General features: G+C 41.0%; 1 protein-coding gene across 5 annotated transcripts in view; it reads left to right on the plus strand.

Moving 5' to 3' along the window:
• Positions 1 to 23666, plus strand: part of kmt2a (lysine (K)-specific methyltransferase 2A) — a 146342-nt gene that overhangs the window by 24002 nt on the left and 98674 nt on the right. For all 5 annotated transcript variants that reach the window (XM_043676499.1, XM_043676500.1, XM_043676501.1 and 2 more), the window contains exon 2: positions 15130 to 15208. In XM_043676499.1, coding sequence (XP_043532434.1) covers positions 15130 to 15208 — 79 coding nt within the window. The remainder of the gene's footprint in view (positions 1 to 15129; positions 15209 to 23666) is intronic.

A 23666-nucleotide genomic window follows, 5' to 3' on the forward strand; every position in this document is an offset into this window, starting at 1 on the left:
ACCTCAGTCACCTGCCCTGCCTTATTTCCCAAGAGTAGGTCAAGTTTTGCACCTTCTCTATTAGGTACATCCACATACTGAAAATTTTATTGTACATACTTAACAAATTCCTCTCCATCTAAACCCTTAACACTATGGCAGTCCCAGTCTATGTTTGGAAAGTTAAAAATCCCCTACCATAACCTATTATTCTTCCAGATAGCTGAGATCTCCCTACAAGTTTTTTTCTCAATTTCCCTCTGACTATTAGGGGGTCTATAATACAATCCCAGTAAGGTGCTCATCTCTCTCTTATTTCTCAGTTCCACCCAAATAACTTCCCTGGATGTATTTCCAGGAATATCCTCCCTCAGCACAGCTGTAATGTTATCCCTTGTGCAAAACACCACTCCACCCCCCCCTTTCTATCCTTCCTGTAGCATTTGAATCCTGGAACGTTAAGCTGCCAGTCCAGCCCATCCCTGAGCCACATGTCTGTAATTGCTGTGATATCCCAGTCCCATGTTCTTGACCATGCCCTGAGTTCACCTGCCTTCCCTGTTAGGCCCCTTGCATTGAAATAAATGCAGTTTAATTCCAATGATCCAAAAACGTGAATCCTTCTCCCATACACCAGCTCCTCAGCCATGCATTAATCTTCTCTATCCTCCTATTCCTGCCCTCACTAGCTTGTAGCACTGGGAGTAATCCAGATATTACTACTCTTGAAGACCTTTTTAAATTCCTGCCTAACATTCTAATCTCCCTTCAGAATCTCAACCTTTTTCCTTCCAATATTGTTGGTTCCAAAGTGGACAATGATGTTGCTGGCCCCTCTTCCCCCTTGAGAACATTCTGCACCCCCTCTGAGACATCCTTGACCCTGGCACCAGGGAAGCAACACACCATTCTGATTTTTTGGTGCTGACCACAGAAACGTCTGTCTGTACCTTGGACTAGAGAGTCCCTTAACACAATTAATCTCTTGGGAACCTGAGGTACCCTTCGTTGCATTAGAGCCAGTCTCGATACCAGAAACTTGGCTGTTCGTGCTACGTTCCTCTGTGAAATGACCACCCCCTACATTTTCCAAAACAGCATACTTGTTTGAAATGAGGGTAGTCACAGAAGACCCCTGTGCTACCTGCCTACTTCTCTTATCTTTCCTGGAGTTAACCCATCTGTGACTATCTGAGACTCTCCTTCCTATAACTGCCATCCATCACATTCCATTGCTGTTGCAAATTCCTCACTGCCTCTAACTGTCTCTCCAACCGATCCATTCGATCTGATAGGATTCGCAACCAACAGCATTTATTGCAGACATAATCTGCATAACGCCTCAACTGTCCTTAAACTCCCACATCTGACAAGCGCATATCACTCTACTAAAGGCCATTTTTGCTCCTTCACAATTTGCTGACCCAGAAAATAACACCGTCTTATTCCTCTACAAAACACTGCTCCAGGTTAAATGAATAGTTATGGCTTATATTTTAAGTTTAATCGAGACATATCTCAAAAAACATAATCAAGAAAGAACTCACTCTTCTCACTACTGCAGACTTTCTGTAGGCCACATTTAAGTGAACTCTTTTATCTGTGTCTGTGCTGTGACTTCGCCCAAACAGTTCCTCCAAGATCAGTTGTGAACTTCACTGTTTGTTAATTTTCCCAAAGGCATTACGATGTCCAGCAATACATGAATTCAAACAGCAAAGGCAATAACTGTGTATGTTTTATCTCCCTCCCCCCTTAAAACTGCTCGCATTTTGAATTTTTTCTTCCAAAGTTCCAAAGCAATGCAATAGCATGTAAAACAGTAATTGCTGCTCCCGGAATTCACCTGAAGCTAGTATCTGCATGCTTGGCTTGAATCACTTAGGATGGAAAGAAGGCCATTCTCTTCTTTCACCCCTTTTAACTGTAGCTGATCATTACTCTTAACTATCTATTTTGATTCTGAAACCCTTAATACAATAACCTAACAAAAATTGCAGCCTGTATTGTAAAAAGACTGAGGAAAGGTGCATACAGTACAACCTCCACTATCTGAATTTCGGATCTCAAGGTCCCATTAAAAATTGCATGAGGCAACTCAACATTCAGTTAAACAGCATTATGGTGTGCACTGCCAGATAACTGAGAAATGTTTGATAACCGGCAGTCATATATTACCACTGCTTTAAGATCAGATCGATTATCCAAATAATCGATTATCCAAACAAAATACTCTCCACCTGTTTTGTTCGGATGATCGAGGTTCTACTGTACAGGAATAGAAATAAAAGTGGGAGAGCCTTATGAGAAAGTTGGTACAAGTTTGAATAAAGCAGAAGAGAAAATAAAAATAAGGTGGGAAAACAGAGGGAAAGATGTTTGCAAGTATTGCAACAAAATTTATATATCTTTATAATTTGTGACCACATGAGAGGCGAGTGTTTGATATTCATTGTCGAGCAAAATTTTTCACTCCTCTTAAAGTGCTGATATTTTTCATCATAGACCTGCATGGATTCTTGATACTTCAGGTGCTAGGGTTATCTTTATATGTACATGTTCTCAGCAAATGCATTATTTGGTTCTCAGTAGCATCAGTGTAGAGCATAGTTTCACTCCACAATGCAAATATAAAAACTCTGACTAGCAGTTAGGAGAGGGAGTGCTGACTAATCCTCCAAGTTCTGTAGCCAGTAGTGCTCAGATGAATTGTTGTAATCCAACCATTGTTCTAACAGCAGCATAGTTAGTTAGCCAACATCAAGCTAGAATCTTTTCTTTTATCAATTTAATTAATACTGTGCGCAGTGCTGCCAAGGTTAGTATTTATTGCTCATACCTAACTAACCTTGAGAATCTGGTTGAGCTGCCTCCTGTAACTGGTGGCAGTCTATGTAGTGCAGTTATGCCCAGTGTTTCCATTTACAGACAAATCTATCAGAGAATGTGTTATTTTAAGTACATTGAATGTTTATAGCACTACTTTCACTGGCCCAAGCTGCAGTATTCTATGCCAGCATGTTATGCAAGATTGCAACGAAAATTGTGCTGCACAGGAGATTGTACAAGTAGAAACAGATACCGAACAATTGTTGGCACAAAATTCATTTACAGGGTAGCTTTGAGTAGGTGAAGGAAAATATGACTACTTTTACTGCAAATTTGCAAAATGATTAGGGTGTTTCCCACTAGAGATGCATATTTTTTAAACTGTTTGCTTTGAATACCCACATAAGCTTTTGAATACATTTGAAAACCAGAACAATAGCAAGAAAATTGTTGCTGGAAATATTTACATATAAGGTTTGTATAAGGTCAACTTGAAAACTGTACCTTAAAACACAAACTAATTTGTTGCAAAATAGTCAACTGCCACCAAAATTCTCATTTTTATGTTGGCTGTTACCCACAAATTACATGTGCTTTCTGTATGGCTGATTTTAATCATAAGGAAAAAAGTCGATGAATGGCATTTTCCAAATTTAAAGTCTTTTCTATCCATTGTTGATGTCCGACTGCTATATCACCTTGTCTTTGGGCATGAAGGGGAAGAGTTGCTCTTTCAAGCAAATAAACAGTGTTTGGAGTATGTGCTTAGAGCAGAGGATTAATGAGGAGGTGACAACATGAAGGCAAATAATTAAAAAGAGATAAATAGGGTGGTGAACAAGGTAGAAGCTCATATCTACAATTTCTAAGGTTGCAATCCCATTTTCACAATACGAGTGGTAAATTGGACACAGTTTCACTGTGCACTCATATCATTGCAGTTTACTATAAAACAGTGTTGGCTGAGACATTGATAAAGATCACCTCTATTTTCTCAGCTGGTGAATGAGGAAGCAGGAAGGAGGAAAATAACTCAATTACCTCATTGTGACCAACAACTTTCTTTTGTCCCACCAACAGCTTTTGGGTCTCTGTTATACCCTGGTCTGCCTAACTTGAATATTACTTATATGTTTGAGGCTTTTCTTGCACTCTTGTTACCCAAGATGCAAGGAAAATTGTTGCCTGATAAGTGATTCTTTGTTCTCGCTTTCAAGATCCAAGTTCTGTTTTGATAATGAGTAGTGTAGAGTAGTTTTTTCTTTGTCATTTCTACCATATACAACTGATACAGTAAAAATGAGACAGCGTACCTCCAGTACCGAGGGTGCTAAATGGATAGCACAGACTACACAATCATATGTAGCATATGTTACAGTACTCTACTGAGCTGTCATTTGTGTTCCAAACAGGTCATTTGACAAGCTCTTTTACCTTCATACATTTCCACTGTTGAAATAATGAGTCATTTATGGACTGTTACTCCAACTCATTTTTATGATCTACCGCCTGACTATTCAAATCTTTCTTCCCCTAATTTAATACATGCCAAAATTCTCACTTTCTTTAAATATTCTCTAACTGAATGAAAGTCCCAGGATTTGGGACAGGGTCAACAACCCCTCCATAGACTTATGTCGCATAACAGAATATTTGATCATTGTCACATTGTTTGGACAAGCTGGCTGTGTGCAAGTGGTTGCCATGTTTCCTACATAACTGTGATGGTGTTTTAAAAGTACTCATCTGCTGTTTTGGAACTTACTGTCTCTGAAACGCTCTGTATAAATGCCAGCCTTATAATTGTTCCAATTCCCATAGATAAGGGTAACCTTTAAAAAGACAATTGAATTGAAGGTTTCAATAAAATCTCAAGTCTTATAATATACTTACTATGCACAAGTGCAGAAAATAATCAAGAGTGCTAATGAAATGCTGGCCTTTATATCTAGAGGATAGGAGTATAAGGATGCAGAAGATACGTTATATGTATACCAAACCCAGGTTAGACAGTACACAAAGTACTGAGGGCAGATCTGGGCACCCCACCTTAGGGTGTATTGGCATTGGAGCAAATATGACATAGATGAACAAGAGTGATAACTTAACCCTGAAGACAAAGTCTGAGGAAAAACTATGCAAATTAGGCCAGTTTTCACTCGAATTTACAAGGTTAAGGAGTGATCTGATCAAAGTCTTCCAAGATTTTAACAGGAAATGACAGGGTAGATAAATATGAGCCATTTCCACTAGCTGGAGATTCTAAAACGGAGTGGCATTGTCTGAGAATGAGAGCCATCTCATTCAGGTGAGATGTTAGGAAGCACCTCCATACACAAAAGCTGGAACTCTCTTTGACAAATGGCAGTTGATGCTGGATCAGTTATGGAGTTATAGAGTCACACAACATGGAAAGAGATCCTTTGGTCCAACTCCTCCGTGCCGGCCAAGTTTCCCCACAATAAACTAATCCAGTTTGCCTCCGTTTTATCCATATCCCTCCAAACTGTTCCTTTTCATGTACCTATCCAAATGCATTTTAAGTATTCTAACTATATGTGCATCTATCACGTCCTCTGGCAATTCATTTCAAATATGAACCTCCTCTGTGCAAAAGTTGCCCCTTTGATCCCTTTTATATCTTTCTCCTCTAGGGAAAAGATCTTTGCTATTATGCCCTTCATGATTTTAAAAACCTCTATACGGTCAACTCTCAACTTCCTATGGGGGGGGAGTTCTGGATTAGAGTGATGCTGGAAAAGCACAGCAGTTCAGGCAGCATCCAAGGAGCAGAGAAATTGACGTTTTGGGCAAAAGCCCTTACCTGATGAAGGGCTTTTTGCCCAAAACGTCGATTTCCCTGCTCCTCGGATGCTGCCTGAACTTCTGTGCTTTTCCAGCACCACTCTAATCCAGGATCTGGTTTCCAGCATCTACAGTCATTGTTTTTACCTCTCAACTTCCTATGCTCCAGTGAAAAATGTCCCAGCCTATCCAGCCTGTCCTTACCACTCAAACCCTCCAATTCCAGTAATATCCTTGTGAATATTTTCTGCATCATCTCTAATTTAGTATCCTTCCAATAGCGCGGTGACCAGAACTGTACACAGTACTCCAAAAGTGGCCTCACTAACACCCTGTGCAATCTGAACATAATGTCTGAACTCCTATACTCAGCGGCCTGAGCAACGAAGGCAGGCATGCTGAATGTTGTCTTTAGCAACCTGTTAATTTTACATCTGAAATAGTTTTCACTAAGCAAAGATGTTAATGGATATGGGTCAACAGTAGATATATGGAATTAGGCCACAGATCATCCATGATCTCATTAAATGGCAGAACAGGTTCAAGGGACCTAATGGCCTATTCCTGTTCCTATTTTCCTATATTTCCTATATTACTATAATAAACTAAAATCAACAATGACTAAACATTATTGAGCAAGCAATTTACACTGTAAGGAAATGTTTCTTCATTTAACCTTTGAAATGACTGAAAATTCCCTTCCTGGGCTTTTTTATTTGCTCTGTCCCTTCGGTTCTCTCTCTCTTGTTTTCCCTCTCCTTAAGTCTAAACACCATCAGCTCAACTTAACTACGGTCATTGTTTATAGTGTGAGTATTGTGCACCTTCTTCCTAGTAGGATCTATCTCTTCTTCCTGTCACTCTCTTTCTTCACCACCATCATCAACTAAGCTTACTGGGCAGGATTTAGAGCAGATCATATGGTCCCCTTCAGTCCTGCATTTTACCTTAAATTAAAGAGTCCCAAATCATCATCATCATGCAAAATTTGCCACACTGTTAGGGTGCAGAACACCATTTCACAGTCAGAAAATTGAGACTGACCAAAGCTCGAAAAAAGTTTAAAAAAACCTTAAATTTTCAAAACCTAATAAAGTACCAATAGTTAAATGAATTAAAGGAGAAGTTGTAGATGAAAAAAATGGAAAATACAATTAGCATCTTTCATTACTATTGGATATCTCAATCTAGTATATAGGCCATAAAGATGTAATCATAAATGTAATATAGGAAATGCAACAGCCAGTAAGTGCCTAGCAAGCTCCTACATTATCCAGTCATTATATTACTATTTGGTTAGGATGGTGGGATAACTACTCTGATCCTCTCAGAATCGAGGGAAGTCAGGTTGATGGTGTTCTACTTCTGAGGTGCTCTGCGTTTGATTCCCTGTTTATGGTTGCAGAAGGTGCATTCGTGATAGAGCTAAACCAATGCGTTAGCCTTGGGTGGATAATAAACGTGGGAGAGTTTCCTGATCTGCTTTGCCTGATGCAGAGTGGGGTCCCTCAATGTAAATGTCTGGCCACTGGTTCCAGGAGAAACTGGAAATGAACATAAACATTTTTTTTGGTTTGCATCATTGGAAACCTGTAATGTCCCTGAGAAATAATGTCATTGGATATTTTGTATCCATTGGGGTAAGCGCATGGTGAGCTGCTCCTAATGTTTCAACTAAAAGACAGTACAGTACTGCCTCTCTACTGCAATGTCAACCTTGTTTCTGTGCTTAAGACCTGGAGTCAGATTTGAAACTGAAACCTGGTCAGTCGGAGATGCGAATACTATAGCTGACATCACGTGCCTTCCATTTGTATAGTGCAACTCATGCCATATTTCAGATCAGAATGTTGTATGCTGCTTATGATATAAAGATCCCGTTTATCCACTTTATTCATATTAGGTTGGTTAACTCACTTAGCTGGACAGCTGGTTTGCAATGCACGTAACACCAGTAGTGTGGGTTCAATTTAACTTTCGATTAAATTACTGGTAGTCATCTCTTTCTCAGAGGGAGAAGCCCTTTGGTTGGCAGAGACTATGGCAGTTTTATCTTTAGTTAACTGAACATCGCTCATTAGGCTTAGAAATAACCAGGTTGTTCTGCAATAATAGTGACCTCTCTTGTATTGAGAAATCCAGAGGGAGGTTAAAGAAAAAGAATAAGAATTTTAAATTCTAAGCTTAGGGTGATTGGTATAATGAGGAGAGGGGTAATAAAAATGCTGACAGGAATCCTAATTTAAGCTAAGACAAATGCTGTTCTAATGTGAAACTTAACAGCCAGTCTTTGCACAATGATCCCTATAAATAGGGCCTTTGGTGCTATGAGTTTATCACCTTGCTGTTTGTCAATTGTCTTTGACATTTGCCAACATCATAAGCTGCAGTTAAAAGCAAGTTATATAGTACATAAAAGATCATTTGGCCCATCAGGTCTGCATTAACAAAAACTACTTAAATCTATATTCATTCCACTTTCCGGCACTTAGCCCATAGTCTTGAATTATGACATTTCAGGTGTTCATCAAAGTGCTTGTTAAAATTGTGAGGTTTCAACTGTCTTCACAGACAATGCATTGCATATTCCCATCATTCTCTAGCTGAAAACATTTTTACTCAAATCCCCTATAAACCTTCTGCCTTTCACATTAAAATTATGTCCTCTTCTATAGGAACAACTAGTTTTTATCCATGCCCCTCACAATCCAAGCACAACAATCGGGTCCCTTCTCAGTCTTCTCTGCTCTAAAGAAAACATCCTCAGGTTATCCAGCGACTCCTTATAGCTGAACTGGCCATCCCAATGAATCACCTCCAGCCCCTGCTCCAGTGTAATCACATCCTTCTGATACTGTGGTGACTGCTGAGTTCTTTTTTTGAGATTCTTACACACTTGATGCACCTGCAGTAGGTCAACTTCTGTGAACAACCAAAATTTTATTAAGCAAGTACAAGCTTTCTGGAGGAACCCTTAACACACTTTGCAGGGCTTGCGGAGTGGTGTCAAAGATATCTCTGAACAAAAGAAACCGTCCTTCCTTTATACAGTACAAAAGTTTCACATTACAGTCAGTAACGCCCACAAGACGACCCTCAGCCATTCCCCAACTGTCACATGTCACTCAAGATACAATGTAGTGATCACATCATTTCCAGAAACAGTGTATTGTAAGTCATCCCTAGATGACTAGATCTGTTGTGAATCATTTTTTTAACCACAAGATACAGTCAGAGTTTTAATTGAAATGTTCTTATTGATTCTGAATAGGGGATGATGTTAATGTAAATTCTTTTACTCTTAATAACTAGGAAATGGCTATGCAAATCGCTCTGAATGGCAAGAGATGGCAATGTAAATTCCTTACATTCTACCTGTAAGACAGAGACATACCACCCTAAGACAGAAGCATACCACCCTACCCTTGGGACATCCAATTTCCTGCATGTCAGCAGAGCAAATTAACCTCTTAACAGCTCAGTGACTAGAACTACATAGACTACTTTGCCTGTGCTCTTCCAAAGTCCAGAACAACAACTACAGATTAGCCTCCCTGCTCATTTAATCCAGGCCACAACTGATGATGGCAGGTATACCATATGCTTGCTTAACTACCCGATTACAGTAATCTCTCCTGCCTTAAGGGATCTGTGGACAAGCACCCCAAGACCCCTCTGTTCCTTTGAGCTTCTTCATGTATTTGAGTACACTTTGAGTGCGCCCTTGTCTTGTTACTACTTTCAAAGTACATTACCTCTCACTTATCAGAGTTAAATTGTATCTGCTATTGATTTGCCCATCTGACCAATCTACTGATATCTTTTCGAAAGCCAAGACCTCCTTCCTTACTCTCAACCACACAGCTAATCTTTGTGTCATTTGATAACATCATCCCTGCATTTTCTTCTATATCATTTATATTTCTTCTATATCATGTATCAGAACCAATGAGGGACCCAGCACTGATTCCTGTGGGTATGCCGCAAGTCACCGGCTTCCAATCCCACAAGAAACCTTCTGCCTCTATCTTATGTCTCCTATCACAAAGCCACATTTGGATCAAACATAGAGATGTACAACGCGGAAACAGACGATTCGGTCCAACTCGTCCATGCCGACCAGATATCCTAAATTAATCTAATCCCATTTGCTAGTATTTGGCCCATGTTCCTCTAAACCTCGTATACCCGTACAGATGCCTTTTAAATGTTGCAATTGTACCAGTCTCCACCACTTCCTCTGGCAGTTCATTCCATACACTACCATCTGTGTGAAAATGTTGCCTCTTAGGTCCCTTTTAAATCTTTCCCCTCTCACTCTAAACTTATGCTCTCTAGTTTTGGGACTCCTCACCCCAGGGAGAAGTCATTGTTGATTTACCCTGCCCATACACCTCATGATTTTATAAACCTCTATAAGGTTTATTACCCTCTGAAGCTCCACGGAAAATAACCACAGCCTATTCAGCCTCTCCCTATAGCTCAAACCCTCCAACCCTGGCAACATCTTTGTAAATCCTTTCCGAACCCTTTCAGGTTTCACAACATCTTTCCTATAGCAGGGAGACTAAACTGAATGCAGTATTCCAAAAGTGGCCTAACCAATGTCCTGTACAGCCACAACATGGCTTCCCGACTCCTATACTCAATGCTCTGACCAATAAAGGCAAATGCCTTCTTCACTATCCTATCTACCTGAGACCCCACTTTCAAGGAGCTATGAACCTGCACCTGAAAGCCTCATTGTTCAGCAACACTCCTCAGGACCTTACCATTAAGTGTATAAGACCTGCCCTGATTTGCCTTTCCAAAATGTAACACCTCACATTTACCTAAATTAGACTCCATCTGCCACTCCTCAGCCTAGTGGCCCATCCAATCAAGATCCCATTGCACAGTGTGGTAACCTTTTTTGCTGTTCACTACACCTCCAATTTTGGTTAATCTGCAAATTTAGTAACCATTCATCTCAGTAAACATCCAAGTTAATTAGATAAATGATGAAAAGCAGTGGACCTAGCACTGATCCTTATGGCACACTGCTGGTTACAGGCTTCCAGTCTAAAAAGCAACCCTCCACCACCACCTTCTGTATTCTACCTTAGCTCCAGTTCTGCATACAAACAGATAGTTCTCCCTATATTCCCTCTGATCTAATCTTGCTAACCAGTCTACCAAGAGGAATCTCCTGATTGAACGACTTATTGAAATCCATATAGAACACGTCCACTGCTCTGCCCTCATCAATCTTGTTTGTTACATCTTCAAAAAAAAACTTAATCAACATAGTGAGACATGATTTCCTCTGCAAAACACCATTGACTATCCCTAATCAATGCTAGGGCTTGCCTTTCCAAATACATGTAAATCCTGTCATTCAGGATTCCCTCCAACAACTTGCCCACCATCGATTTTCACTGTTTCACTGGTGTGCAGTTCCCTGGCTTTTCCTTACCACCTTTTTTAAATAGTGGTATCACGTTAGCAAACCTATGGCTAATGATGATACAAATATCTCAGTAAGGGGCCCAGCAAACACTTCCATAGCTTCCCAAAGAGTTTCAGGGTACAGTTGATCAGGTTCCAGGAATTATCCACCTTTATGCATTTTAAGATGTCCAGCACCATCACCTGTATATTATGGACACTTTTCAAAATGTTGCTATTTATTTTCCCATGTCCACTACGTTCCATATTCTTCTCCACAGTAAACACTGATGCAAAATACTTGTTTAGCGGCTCCACACGTAGGTGGCCTTGCTGATCTTTAAGGGACCCTATTCTCTCCCATGTTACCCTATTTGTCCTGAATAGATTTGTGAAATCCCTTGGACTCTCCTTAATTCTATTTTCCAAAGGTACCTCATGTCCCGTTTTTGCCCTCCTGCGTTCCCTCTTAAGTATACTCCTATTGTCTTTACACTCTTCTAGGTGTGGAGGTACCAGTGTTGGACTAGGGTGGACAAAGTTAAAAATCACACAACACCTAAAGGTTTATTTGGAAGCACTAGCTTTCGCAGCACTGCTCCTTTGTCCGGTAGCTGCGGAGCAGGATCATAAGACACAGAATTTACAGCAAAAGATTACAGTGTCATGCAACTGAAACGATATATTGGACAAACCTAGACTGCTGATAAGTTTTCCATCTTTTAGAATGGGTTGCAAGTTTTGGTTCATTAATATGTAAATCCCAGAACTTCGTTTAAGTCTTTCTCGAGATAACTTAAAGTTTTATAAAGCAAAAAAGTGACATCTCAGCTCAGACAGTGCATTAAAGGTGTGAGGTTAGAGTCTATCTGTATCCCAATCTTGAGTCAGACTGGTTCTATTTCCAAAGTAGAAGTTTATAAAATGTTACAGGGAGAAAGTGAGGACTGCAGATGCTGGAGATCACAGTTGAAAATGTTTTGCTGGAAAAGCGCAGCAGGTCAGGCAGCATCCAAGGAGCAGGAGAATCGATGTTTCGGGCATGAGCCCTTCTTCAGGAATCAAAATGTTACAGTCAAAAATTGACTGCCTGCAGATTGTATGCTTTTTTGAGTAAAATAGAACGTGTCTGCATATGCAAATTCACCCCATTGACTTATGTCTGTGTGTGCGTGTATGTGAGTGTGTACGTATGAGTGTACATGAGAGTGTGTGTGTGTTTGCATGTGTGCATGCTTGGTAGAGTGACTCGGGAGAATTTCCTGGTCTGCTGTGCTTGATGGAGTGGGGTCCTTTAATCTAAAATGTCTGGACACTGGCTTCAGGAAAAAACTGTGGAAATGGACATAAACACATTTTTCGTTTGTCTCATTGGAAACCTCTAACAGATCTGAGAAATAATGCTATTGGATATTTTGTATCCATTAGGGCAAGTGCATAGTGAGCTGCTGTTATTCTCTTATTTGCCAAGAGTAGGTCAAGTACGTACATCCACATACTGAATCAGAAAATTTTCTCCTACACACTTAATAAATTCCTCTCCAAAGGAGCACTTAACACTATGGTAGCTCCAGTCTTTGTTTGGAAAGTTAAAATCCCCTACCATAACCGCCCCACTGTTCTTACAGATAACTGAGATCTTACAAATTCGTTTCTCAATTTCCTGCTAGCTATTTGGGGGGGGGGGGAAAGGTGAGGTCTATAGTACAATCCCAAGAAGGTGATCACCCATTCTAGTTTCTCAGTTTCCCCCAAATAACTGCCCTGGATGTATTCTCAGGAATATCCTCCCTAAGTACAGCCCTAATATTATCCCTAATCAAAAACACCATTCCCCCTCCTCTCTTGCCCCTCTTCCTATCCTTCCTATAGTATCTCTACCCTAGAACATTAAGCTTTCAGTCCTGTCCATCCCTGAGCCACAACTCTGTAATTACTATGACATCCCAGCCCCATGTTCTCAACCATGCCCTGAGTTCATCTGCGTTATCTGTTAGGCCTCTTGCATTGAAATAAATGCAATTTATCAGTCCAGCCTCTCTTTCTGATTTGTTCCTGCCTGCCCTGACTGACTTGCTCCTTTTCCCACCTGTATTGGTCTCAGCCCAATCTCTTTCCTCACTATCTCCATCACTTGCTAGTTTATATCCTCCTGAGCGGCTCTAGCAAATCTCACCACCAGTATATTAGTCCCCTTCAAATTCAGTTGTCCTTCTTATACAGGTCACTTCCACCCCCGAAGAGATTCCAATGATCCAAAAATGTGAATCCTCCCCTGCACCAGCTCCTCAACCACGCACTCATCTGCTCCATCTTTCTACCCTGACCCTCACTAGCTTGTGACACCGGGAGTAAACCAGATATTACTATCTTCTAGGGACTTTCTTCTTAAATTCTTGCCTAACTTCCTGTATTCTCTCCTCAGAATCTCATCCTTTTCCTGTGTCATTAGTTCTAATGTGTACAATGACCTCCTGCTGGTGTTTCTTCCCTTTCAGAATATTCTGCAACCTCACCAAGATATTTTTGATCCTGCAACAGGGAGGCAATGCACCATTCTGATTTCTAGCTGTTGGCTGCAGAAACATCTGTCTGTGCCTCTGACTCGAGAGTCCCTTGTTACAATCAATCAATTGGAGCCTGACATGCCCCTTGTTACATTAGAACCAGTCTTGGTACCAGAAAACGGGCTGTCAGTACTACATTCCCCTGAGAGTCCATCAGCCTGTATATTTTTCAAAACTGCATAATGTTTTGGAAATAGCCACAGGAGACTCCTGCACGACCTACCTCCCTCTCCTACCTTTCTTGGAGGTAACCAATCTACCTGTTTCTTCAGTTCATCTCCCATTCTGCAACTCACACCTCCTAGCTCCTGTAAATTACTTATTGCCTGTAAGTGCTGCTCCAACCTATCATGCAATCTGAGAAAGTTCGCGACCAAGCACACTTCTAGCAGACATGATCATCGGTGACATGAAAACTGTCCCTTATCATCCATATCTAACAGGAAGAGCACATCACTCTACTAAAGGACATCTTTGCACCTTAAAAATCTATAGCCCAGAAAATAACACAGTCTTGCTGATGCAAGCTAGCGTAGTACCTATGTATTTATGTTTTTAAAGTTTAATCAAGAGACAGATCCCAATAAAACATATAATCAAAAAAATGCATTTATCTTCTTTATCAATCTTCTATGTGGGACCTTTTCAGAGACTTGCTGAAATCCAAATAAACTTCATTGACTGTACTACCCTATTCTACACACCTCGTCATGTCCTCTTAAAAATTAATTAAGTATGTTTGCCATGACTGCTGACAAAGCCATGCTGACTATTCCTGATCAAACTTTGCCTTCCCCAAATGGAGATCATTTCTGTTCTTTAGAAACGTTCTCCAAACGTCCCTCTACCACTCACGTGAGACTCACTGGTCTGTAATTCTCTGGTTTATGTCTACTATCCTTCTTGAAAAGTAATTGATTCTAGCTTACATTGTCCTGAAGATGTGAAAAGCAACATAAAAGCAAATTCTTTACTTTCTCTACAAAGTAAGTTTCAGTAAATGGTGGCTGCCTTGGCCAGTTGCAAGAATTGTACTGGGATGTTTGTTCGGCATTCTAATGTAGCTCATTTGTCTTATATAAATAAAGTTGTAGCCTATTCAATGCTGAAATAGGTAGTGCTGTACTACCTGGTCATCCAAAAGAAAACAGGCCTTGCTGCTCCTAAGTCTGCTCCTTAAAGGATAAATAATGAGCAGGCATTGGTTTAAAAGAAGCAAATTAAGTTGAGGAAAGAATGTTTTCGTACAAGTTTTGGATTGCACTACATGGAAACTGTTGGTGGATACAGATTCATTATGAGGAATTCGGGGGACGTTGGATGATTATTTCTATTCAAAAATACAAGGATATGAGGAAAGGCAAAAAAATGAGTGATGTTCATTTGGAGAGCTGTTATTGCAGACGGACCGAATGATGTCTTTCTGTACTGTAACACTTATCTGATTCTGTAGTCATTCTAGGTGAAGTTGGCAGTCAGTCAAATGTGTTTTCCTAATTTCAGATTTTGATTTGTCTTTCAGGATGAACAGTTTTTGGGTTTCTGCTCAGATGACAACAGTGTACGAAGCCCTACTAGATGCCATTCCAGACCTCAGAGAAGTAAATGTTATCTTTTTTGTGTTATCTATTATAAATGCACACCAAAACACCACTATTACCCTCCTTTCTTCTCTTCCTCCTCCCCCCCATCCCCTCTCTTCCTTCCCTGCCCAAAGGCATGTCCTTACCTTATAGTATTCCTTTCATGTCTGTATCCTGTGCCAGTCTTTTCATTTCCCAATTTCCCGTGCTAGTCTCTTCAATTTTCAAGTAATAAACCATTGATTTTACTTTTTTTCTTGAAGTTTCTCCTCCATAATGTCTCTTACACATGTGTTTCCTCAGTTTGATAGGGTTCTGGGGGGTGTTGTCAAACAAAGAGATCTAGGGGTGCAGGTGCATAATTACATGCAAGTCGAGTCTCAGGGAGACAGGATAGTGAAGAAGGCGTTTGGCATGCTTGCCTTCATTGGTCAGTAGATTGAGTATAGGAGTTGGGATGTCATGTTGTGGACTGGAAGGTTTTTCTGTTATAGTCAGAGGCTGAATAGGCTGGGGCTTTTTTCCCGGGAGCATCAGAGGTTGTGGGGTGACCTTATAGAGGTTTATAAAATCACAAGGGGCATGGATAGAGTGATTAGCCAAAGTTGGGTGAGTCCAAAACTAGATGGCATAGGTCTAAGGTAGGGGGGGCAGGTGGTAGAGACAGATGCAATTACAAAATTTAAAAGGCATCTGGATGGGTACATGAATAGGAAGGATTTAGAGGGATATGGGCCAAATGCTGTCAAATTGGACTGGGTCACATTGGGATGTCTGATTAGCGCGGACGAGTTAGACCGAAGGGTCTGTTTCTGTGCTGTGTGACTGTATGACTTGAGATACCTACTGAGATTCAGTCTGTTTTTATCACATTTCATTGTTTGTTTACTTTGTTCATTTACTCTCCACAGTGCTTCTTCATTTGTTACTTTCTCTGTTCAACTGATTCTTTTGATTCTTCTCTAAACCCAAATTTCAAACCATTTTAGCAAGTCAGTCTCTTCTTTCCTTAAGGTCCAATTTCTCATTCATACGAAACAGCACTTCTAATTACGGTCTTTACAGATTGCTTCATGAGTTGTTTGTTCAGCTTTTTGGTTCATTGGACAGCCTTCAGTTTTTCAGGCAGCATCAGGAGGTGGAAAAGTCAACATTTCAGGTGTAACTCTTCTTCAGGACTGGGGATGGGTGTAAGGGGAACTGCAGATAAAGTGAGTTGGGGGCCACGGGGTGGAGGATAGGTGAATACATGTAGAGGGTACAACCTGGTTGGTCGATGAGAGGAATGGAAGGGAGAGGTGAGGGCTTGGGAAAGAAGTTGGGTGATGGGAAGGGAGGTTATTTGAAATTGGAGAACTCAATGTTAAGTCCTCTGGGCTCTGATCGACTCTTCCTTCTAGCCACCAACTGGATTCATTCCATCGACCAACCAGGTCGTACCCTCTACTTGTGTTCACCTATTCCCACCTCACCACCTCCCCCCATCCCATTTATCTGCAGCTCCCCTTACACCCACTCCCAGTCCTGAAGAAGGGTTACACCTGAAATGTTGACTTCTTCACCACCTGATGCTGCCTGGCTTGCTGTGTTCTTCCAGTCTCCTGCTTATCTTCCTTGGATTCCAGCATCTGCAATTTTTTTTGTCTCTAACCGAGCCTTCAGCTTTTGGCAGATTCCATTGTTGTACTTTGCTGAAGTATTAACTTGGATTTCATTAAGCCAGGCAGTCCAATTTTATAGAGCTCGTACTACAATTCTTAAGTCTCCCCAACTCTATTCTGTTCTCCACGTATCATAGATCCTGGTACTCACTGAGTGTCATTTTATAGGTGGGGAATTCCATTCATACCACACAATTGTCTTGTGCAAGCTTGATAGTGGGTGTTGTACTGCATGGTGCATCAAAGCTGAAGCTGTCACCATCTGTTTTCCATATGTGCATCCTTTTCAGTAGATATGTTTAAGTAGCAACCAGAAGCCTAATTTCAGACAACTTTCTCTGCATCCTGTTTATTGCCCAATTGCTGTCTTCCAGTTTACATGATTTAATGCTTCACTAGGAAATGCATTTGTTAGACCATTGATGGAGCTCATATGATTCTGTTTTAACATTTTGATCTTTGTGTCAGATGCTATGCAAATCTCTAGCTCATAACAGAGGAAAATAACTTAAGGGTCCATTGTAATGGAATTATTAATTATTTCAACTCTCGTTTTGATATTTCAGTCACAGGAAAGTAGGGATTGCTCCTTTAGGAATTCAAAAAAATTTATTAAAATAACATAGACTCTTGAGAATTTGTCAGCAGTTTTCAAATGCTGGTAGACTCTCCTTCATTAGACATCTGGAAAATATTGTTGTTCGTAAATAAGTTATTATATATTAACTCCTTGGGGCCAATTAACATCTGTCACAAAAACATTTGATTAGGCTGTTGTTGTTACTGTATGCTATGCTATATTGCTCTAATCCAGTGAGCAGCACTGTGATGAAGTTTTCTGATCTGAGACCTTGGGAAAATGACCAGTTCCTGCGAGAAAGCAATTATCATGCTGAGGGAAGCGGTGATTTTGGTTAATGTAGTCTAGGAACAATAAGAGGGCTTTTATGAGACCTTAAAAAAAAGTCTTTCCTCATCTTCCTTTAAAAGACCATCAATCATAAAGGTTAAGGTTGACAGCTCACTTCTGTCTCCAAACTGTGCCAGCCCCGATGAGTATTTCCAGCTTTCTCTGTTTTTATGTTTGTACTGCAGCGAGTTTTTTTTGTTGAGTTTTTTGGATCTTTAGGTTTGGCAGTTCTGCACCAGTGTGAATATTTGTAGTTATGAAGCGAGAGTTAACATGTCCCATTTTTCCATGAGAGCTGAGTAGATTCGGGACATAAAGTAAAATACTAAAAATGCTTGAAATCTGAACAAAAAAAATAGAAACATTCAGCTAGTTAGGCGGATATGTGAATAAAATGTAAAAAGTCACATTTCTAGTCTAGAGGCAAAGTCACGATTTCTTCCCCTTTTTGAGATTAAGGCTTGATAAGTTTATGACGGGATATAACATAAACTGATGGGTCATTTGCACTGAGCAACAAAGTGGCAATAAGAGAACTCTCTGCTAGTCAAATCTAGTATAAGGGAAGTTGGTTGTGGTTGCCTCAATCCTAGGGCATCACTGCAAGAGTTCCTCAGATTACTTTCCTATGCCCAATCTTCAGCTATTTCATGTATAACCTTCTCTCCATTGTAAGTTCAGAAGTGGGGATGCTTGCTGGTGATTGTGCAATGTTGAACACCATTCATGACTCCTCAGATACTGTTTGTATGTGCCCTGTTTGAGTTCCAGCAGGGCCACTCAGCACGCGATCTCATTACAGCCTGGGTTCAAAGATAACAAAAGAGTTTGATTCCACAGGTTGAGGTGAGAGTGACAACCCTTGACATTAAGGCTGCATTTAACTAAGTATGGCCTCAGAGCCCTGGCAAAACTGGAGTCAATTAGCATTAGGGGCAAACTCTCTGCTGGTTGGAGTCATACCTGGAATATTGGAAGATGATTCTGGTAATTTGAGGTCAGACATCTCAGCTCTAGGATGTCTCTGCAGGAGTTCCTCAGGGTAGTATCCGAGACCCAGTCATCTCAAACTGCTTCATCAATGACTTTCCCTCCGTCATAAGATCAGAAATGAGGATGTTTGCGGATGATAGAGATGTTTGGCACCTTTTGTGAGTCCTCAGATACTGAAGCAGTCCATGTTCAAATGCACAAGACCTGGACAATATCCAGACAAGTGGCAAGTAACATTTACCCCACAGAAATGCCAGGCAGTGACTAACTGCAATAAGAGAAAATCTAATAACTGCCCGTGATATTCAGTGGTGTTACAATCACTGAATCACCCACTATCAAAATTCTTGATGTTACTGTTGATCAGAAACTCAACTCGACTCGCCCCAAAAACTCAGTGGCTACAAGAGCAAGTCAGAGGCTCAGAATACTGCAGGGAGTAACTCAGCTCTTGACTTCACAAAACCTGTCCACTATCTACAAGGCACAAGTCAGGAGTGTGATAGAATGCCCCCACTTGCCTGGATGAGTACAGCTCCAGCAACACTTGAGAAGCTTGGCACTAACCAAGACAAGAAAAGGTGTTGCTGGAAAAGCGCAGCAGGTCAGGCAGCATCCAAGGAGCAGGAGAATCGACGTTTCGGGCAAAGGCTCTTCTTCAGGAATGAAGAAGGGCTTATGCCCGAAACATCGATTCTCCTGCTCCTTGGATGCTGCCTGACCTGCTGCGCTTTTCCAGCAACACATTTTCAGCTCTGATCTCCAGCATCTGCAGTCATCACTTTCTCCACTAACCAAGACAAAGCAGCCTGCTTGTTTGGCATCACATTCACAAGCATCCACTCCCTCCACCACTGACACTTAGTACACACTGCTGCTACCATCCATAAGATGCATTGTAGAAATTCATCAAAGATCTTTAGCACCTACCAAATTCACAACCACTTCCATCTACAAGGGCAAGGGCAGCAGGTACGTGGTAACACCACCACCTGCAACATCCCCTCCAAGTCACACTCCATCCTGACTTGGAAATATATTGCTATTCCTTCAGTGTCACTGAGTCAAAATCCTGACATTCCCTCCCTAAAAGCATTGTGGGTCATGCTGCAATGGTTCAAGAAGGCAGCTCAGCATTCTCAAAGGCAACTAGGAACTGACAATAAATACTGGCCAGGCAACTGTGCCCAGGTCCAGCAAGTGAAATACAAAAACTATGTGCAGCAAGGCCTCGACAGTGTTCAGGGTTAGGTTGATAAGTGGCAAGTAATACATGCCACATAAGTGCTGCCAGGCCGTAATGTGCCAGACAATGACCATCTCCAGCATGAGAGAATGTAGAGGTCTTTGCTTGACATTCAGTCACATTGCCATCATTGAATCTCCTCTGTCAACATTTGAACATTGACCAGAAACTAAACTGGGTCAACCATATAAGTAACTCTGACTAGAAGAACAGGTCCGACTGCTAAGACTAAGTAGGATGGCTAATGTGGTGCCATTATTTAAGAAAGGTGGTAAGGAGAAGCTAGGGAAGTATAGACTGATAAGCCCAACATCAGTGATGAGTAGGTTGTTGAAGGGATTCTGAGGGACAGAATTTAAATGTACCTAGAAAGGCAAGGACCGATTAGGGATAGTCAGCATGGCTCTGTATTTGGGAAATCATATCTCACTAATTTGAGTTTTTGAAGAATTGACAAAGAAGATTGATGAAGGCAGAATGGTGGATATTGTCTGTATGGACTTCAGCAAGGCATTCAACATGGTTCCGCATGGTGGACTGGTAACAAGGTTAGATCATGTGGAATCAAGGGAGAGCTAGCCATTTTGATCCAAAATTGGCTTGAAGTCAGAGGGTGATGGTGGAGGGTTGTTTTTCAGACTGGAGGCCTGTGACCAATAGTGTACTGCAAGGATAGTTGCTGGTTCCACCGCTTTTTTTTATATAAATGATTTGGGTATGAATATAGGAGGTACGGTTAGTAAACTTGCAGATCATACCAATATTGGTGTGCACAAGGAAGAAGATGATCTCGGAGTGCAACAGTACCTTGATCAGATGGTGTGATCGGCTGAGGAGTCACAAATGTGGGGCATTGCATTTTAGTAAGGCAAATTAAAGCATGATTTATACACTTAATGGTATGGACCCAGGAAGTGTTGCTGACCAAAGAGACCTTGAGGTGCAGGTTCATAGTTCCTTGAAAGTGGAATCATAGGTAGACAGGATAGTGAAGAAAGCACACTTGCCTTTATTGATCAGTGCATTGAGTGTAGGAGTTTGGAGGTCATATTGTGGCTGGACACAATATTGGTTAGGCTACTTCTGGAATACTGTGTTAAGTTCCAGATCCCTAGAATGGTAGGTCGAACATATGAGGAACGGCTGAGGATCCTGGGATTGTATTCATTGGATTAAGGGCTACGGGGAGAATGCGGGTAAGTGGAGTTGAAATGCCCATCAGCCATGATTGAATGGTGGAGTGGACTCGATGGGCTGAATGGCCTTACTTCCGCTCCTATGTCTTATGGTCTTAAGTTCTGGTCTCCTTCCTGTAGGAAAGACATTAAATTGAAAGGGTTCAGAAAAGAGTTACAAGGATGTTGCCAGGATTGGAGGGTTTGAGCTACGGAGAGAGGCTGAATAGCCTGGGGCTATATTCCTTTGAGTGTCAAGGCTGAGGAGTGACATAGAGGTTTATAAAATCATGAGGGGCATGGTTAGGGTGAATAGCCAAGGTCTTTTTCCCGGGGTTAGGGAGTCCAAAACTACAGGGCGTAGGTTTAAGTTGAGAGGGGAAAGATTTAAAAGGGACCTAAGGGACAACTTTTACATGCAGAGGATGTGTATATGGAATGAACTGCTAGAGGAAGTGGTGGGGGCTGGTACAATTACCACATTCAAAAGGCACCTGGATGGATACATGAATAGGAAGGATTTAGGGGGATATGGGCCAAATGCTGGCAAATAGGACTGGATTAATTTAGGATATCTGGTCAGCATGAACAAGTTAGACTGAAGAGTCTGTTTCCATGCTGTACAACTCCATAATTCTGTAGCAGTAACTCAACCGCTGACTTCCCAATGCCTGTTCATAAGGGAGAAATCTGGACTGTGATTGAACACTTCATTTGCATGGATAAGACCATAAGAGACAGGAGTAGAAGTAAGCTGTTCAGCCTGTAAAGCCTTGATGCAGCTTAAACATCATCCAGGGCAAAGTAGCCCCTTCTGTGGTACCCCGTTTGCCACCTTAACCATTTGCTGACTCCACCACTGATGCTCAGCAGCAGCCCTGTACTGCAGATGCATTACAGTAGCTCATCAAAGCTCCTTCAGCAACACCTTCCAAACTGCAAACTCTACCACGTAGAAAGATGAATACAATGGATGCATGGGAGTATCACCAATTACATATTTTCCACCAAGCTGCACACCATTCTAACTTGGAACTTTATTGCAATTTCTTCAGTGTCATTAGATCAAATTCCTGTAATTTCTTTGTTAAAAGCCCTGGATTGTTTGTAGCCCCATGAGCTAGGAAGACTTCTCATAACCGCTTACTCATGGGTACTTGGACATAAGCAATAAATATTAGCCTAATCTGCGATGTTCAGATCCTGTAAAGAATTAAAACAGAATTACTTCTCCGTCACTCTTCTTGATCCAGTGATAATATTTGTGCCATTAGGCTGGCTTTGCAACGTCAAGGCATGAATTAGTCACAGTTCCTTCCACGTGAACATCAGAAGCACCCATGCTATAATATCTGTCCTCTACCCTTACCAGGTAAAAGTAAACATTGCCTACATTCACTACTATCCTCAGCTCCCCACTGCTGTTGAAACATACACTTAAAAGTCGGCTAATTTATGGTATATCATATCTACTGTTCTTACAGGCCTTCCATCCATCACTCTGGATAAATCCCAACTTGTAGAAAACACATCCTGCTGTGCTCTAAGTCCCATTTGCTTTTCAATTCACTTTGATTTGTATTGACCTTCCTGTTATCTGGTTCAGTTAATTTAAGATCCTTGCTTATGTCTTTACACTTCCAGGCGTGACATGTTGGGTTCTTTACCATCTGTATCATCTGATCACCAATTACCAGTAGAAATGGTTCTTGATTTGCTCTAACAAGACTGTTCAATTTTTTGAATATCCCCATCAACTCTTCTGAATTCTCAAACAACTGCAGAGTTTGGTAGATTTAAAAGTAAAAATATTTGGGCTGAGAAATTTGATTGCAGAATCTCTTAAGGTTTCTGAATCCCTGTCTTTCACATCTCAGGATAAAACAGGTGTCCTTGCTTGTGGCTGAAACAGACATTAAGGGGTTTACAATTGCAGTTCGGGGTTTGGCATCTGAGGCCTTCTTTGAAGTATTGGGTTGTTCTGAGTTGCTGGCACTGGCATTGTTCAGGAAAGTGTAGTTCATGTTCAACCTAACAAGTGTTTAAAGGCTGCCACTAGAAAGGTAGTTTAAAAGTACACTTTAACCTGGATGTTGATCCAAAAGGAACAGGAATCCACTTCCTGATGCTACACTATAACTGGAACCAGTGCCTGAACACCAGCACTTACCTGGAACGTTGTTATACCCTTCCTGATTCTGTCCCTTTCCACCTCTGACTTTTACATTGCAACAGTGAAATACTTTTATCAGTTGGCATTATGGTTGTCTTTATTAATCATTTCCACCAGTTGTTGCACTGATAGTTGCATTTGATGCATTAAGTTGAGCTTGATACCTATTTCTATTTATCAGAGTGATTTTGAGTATATTTCTAGTCCTTACAACTCAGTATTCAACTTGCCTATGTTTAACCACATGTCTGCCTTTTGATGTTTGTGACATATATAGCTTTTGCAATAAAGTGTTTATAAAGAATGCATTCTTCATCC

This window comes from Chiloscyllium plagiosum, chromosome 35 (assembly GCF_004010195.1).
Source record: "Chiloscyllium plagiosum isolate BGI_BamShark_2017 chromosome 35, ASM401019v2, whole genome shotgun sequence".
In the NCBI taxonomy this organism is placed as follows: domain Eukaryota; kingdom Metazoa; phylum Chordata; class Chondrichthyes; order Orectolobiformes; family Hemiscylliidae; genus Chiloscyllium; species Chiloscyllium plagiosum.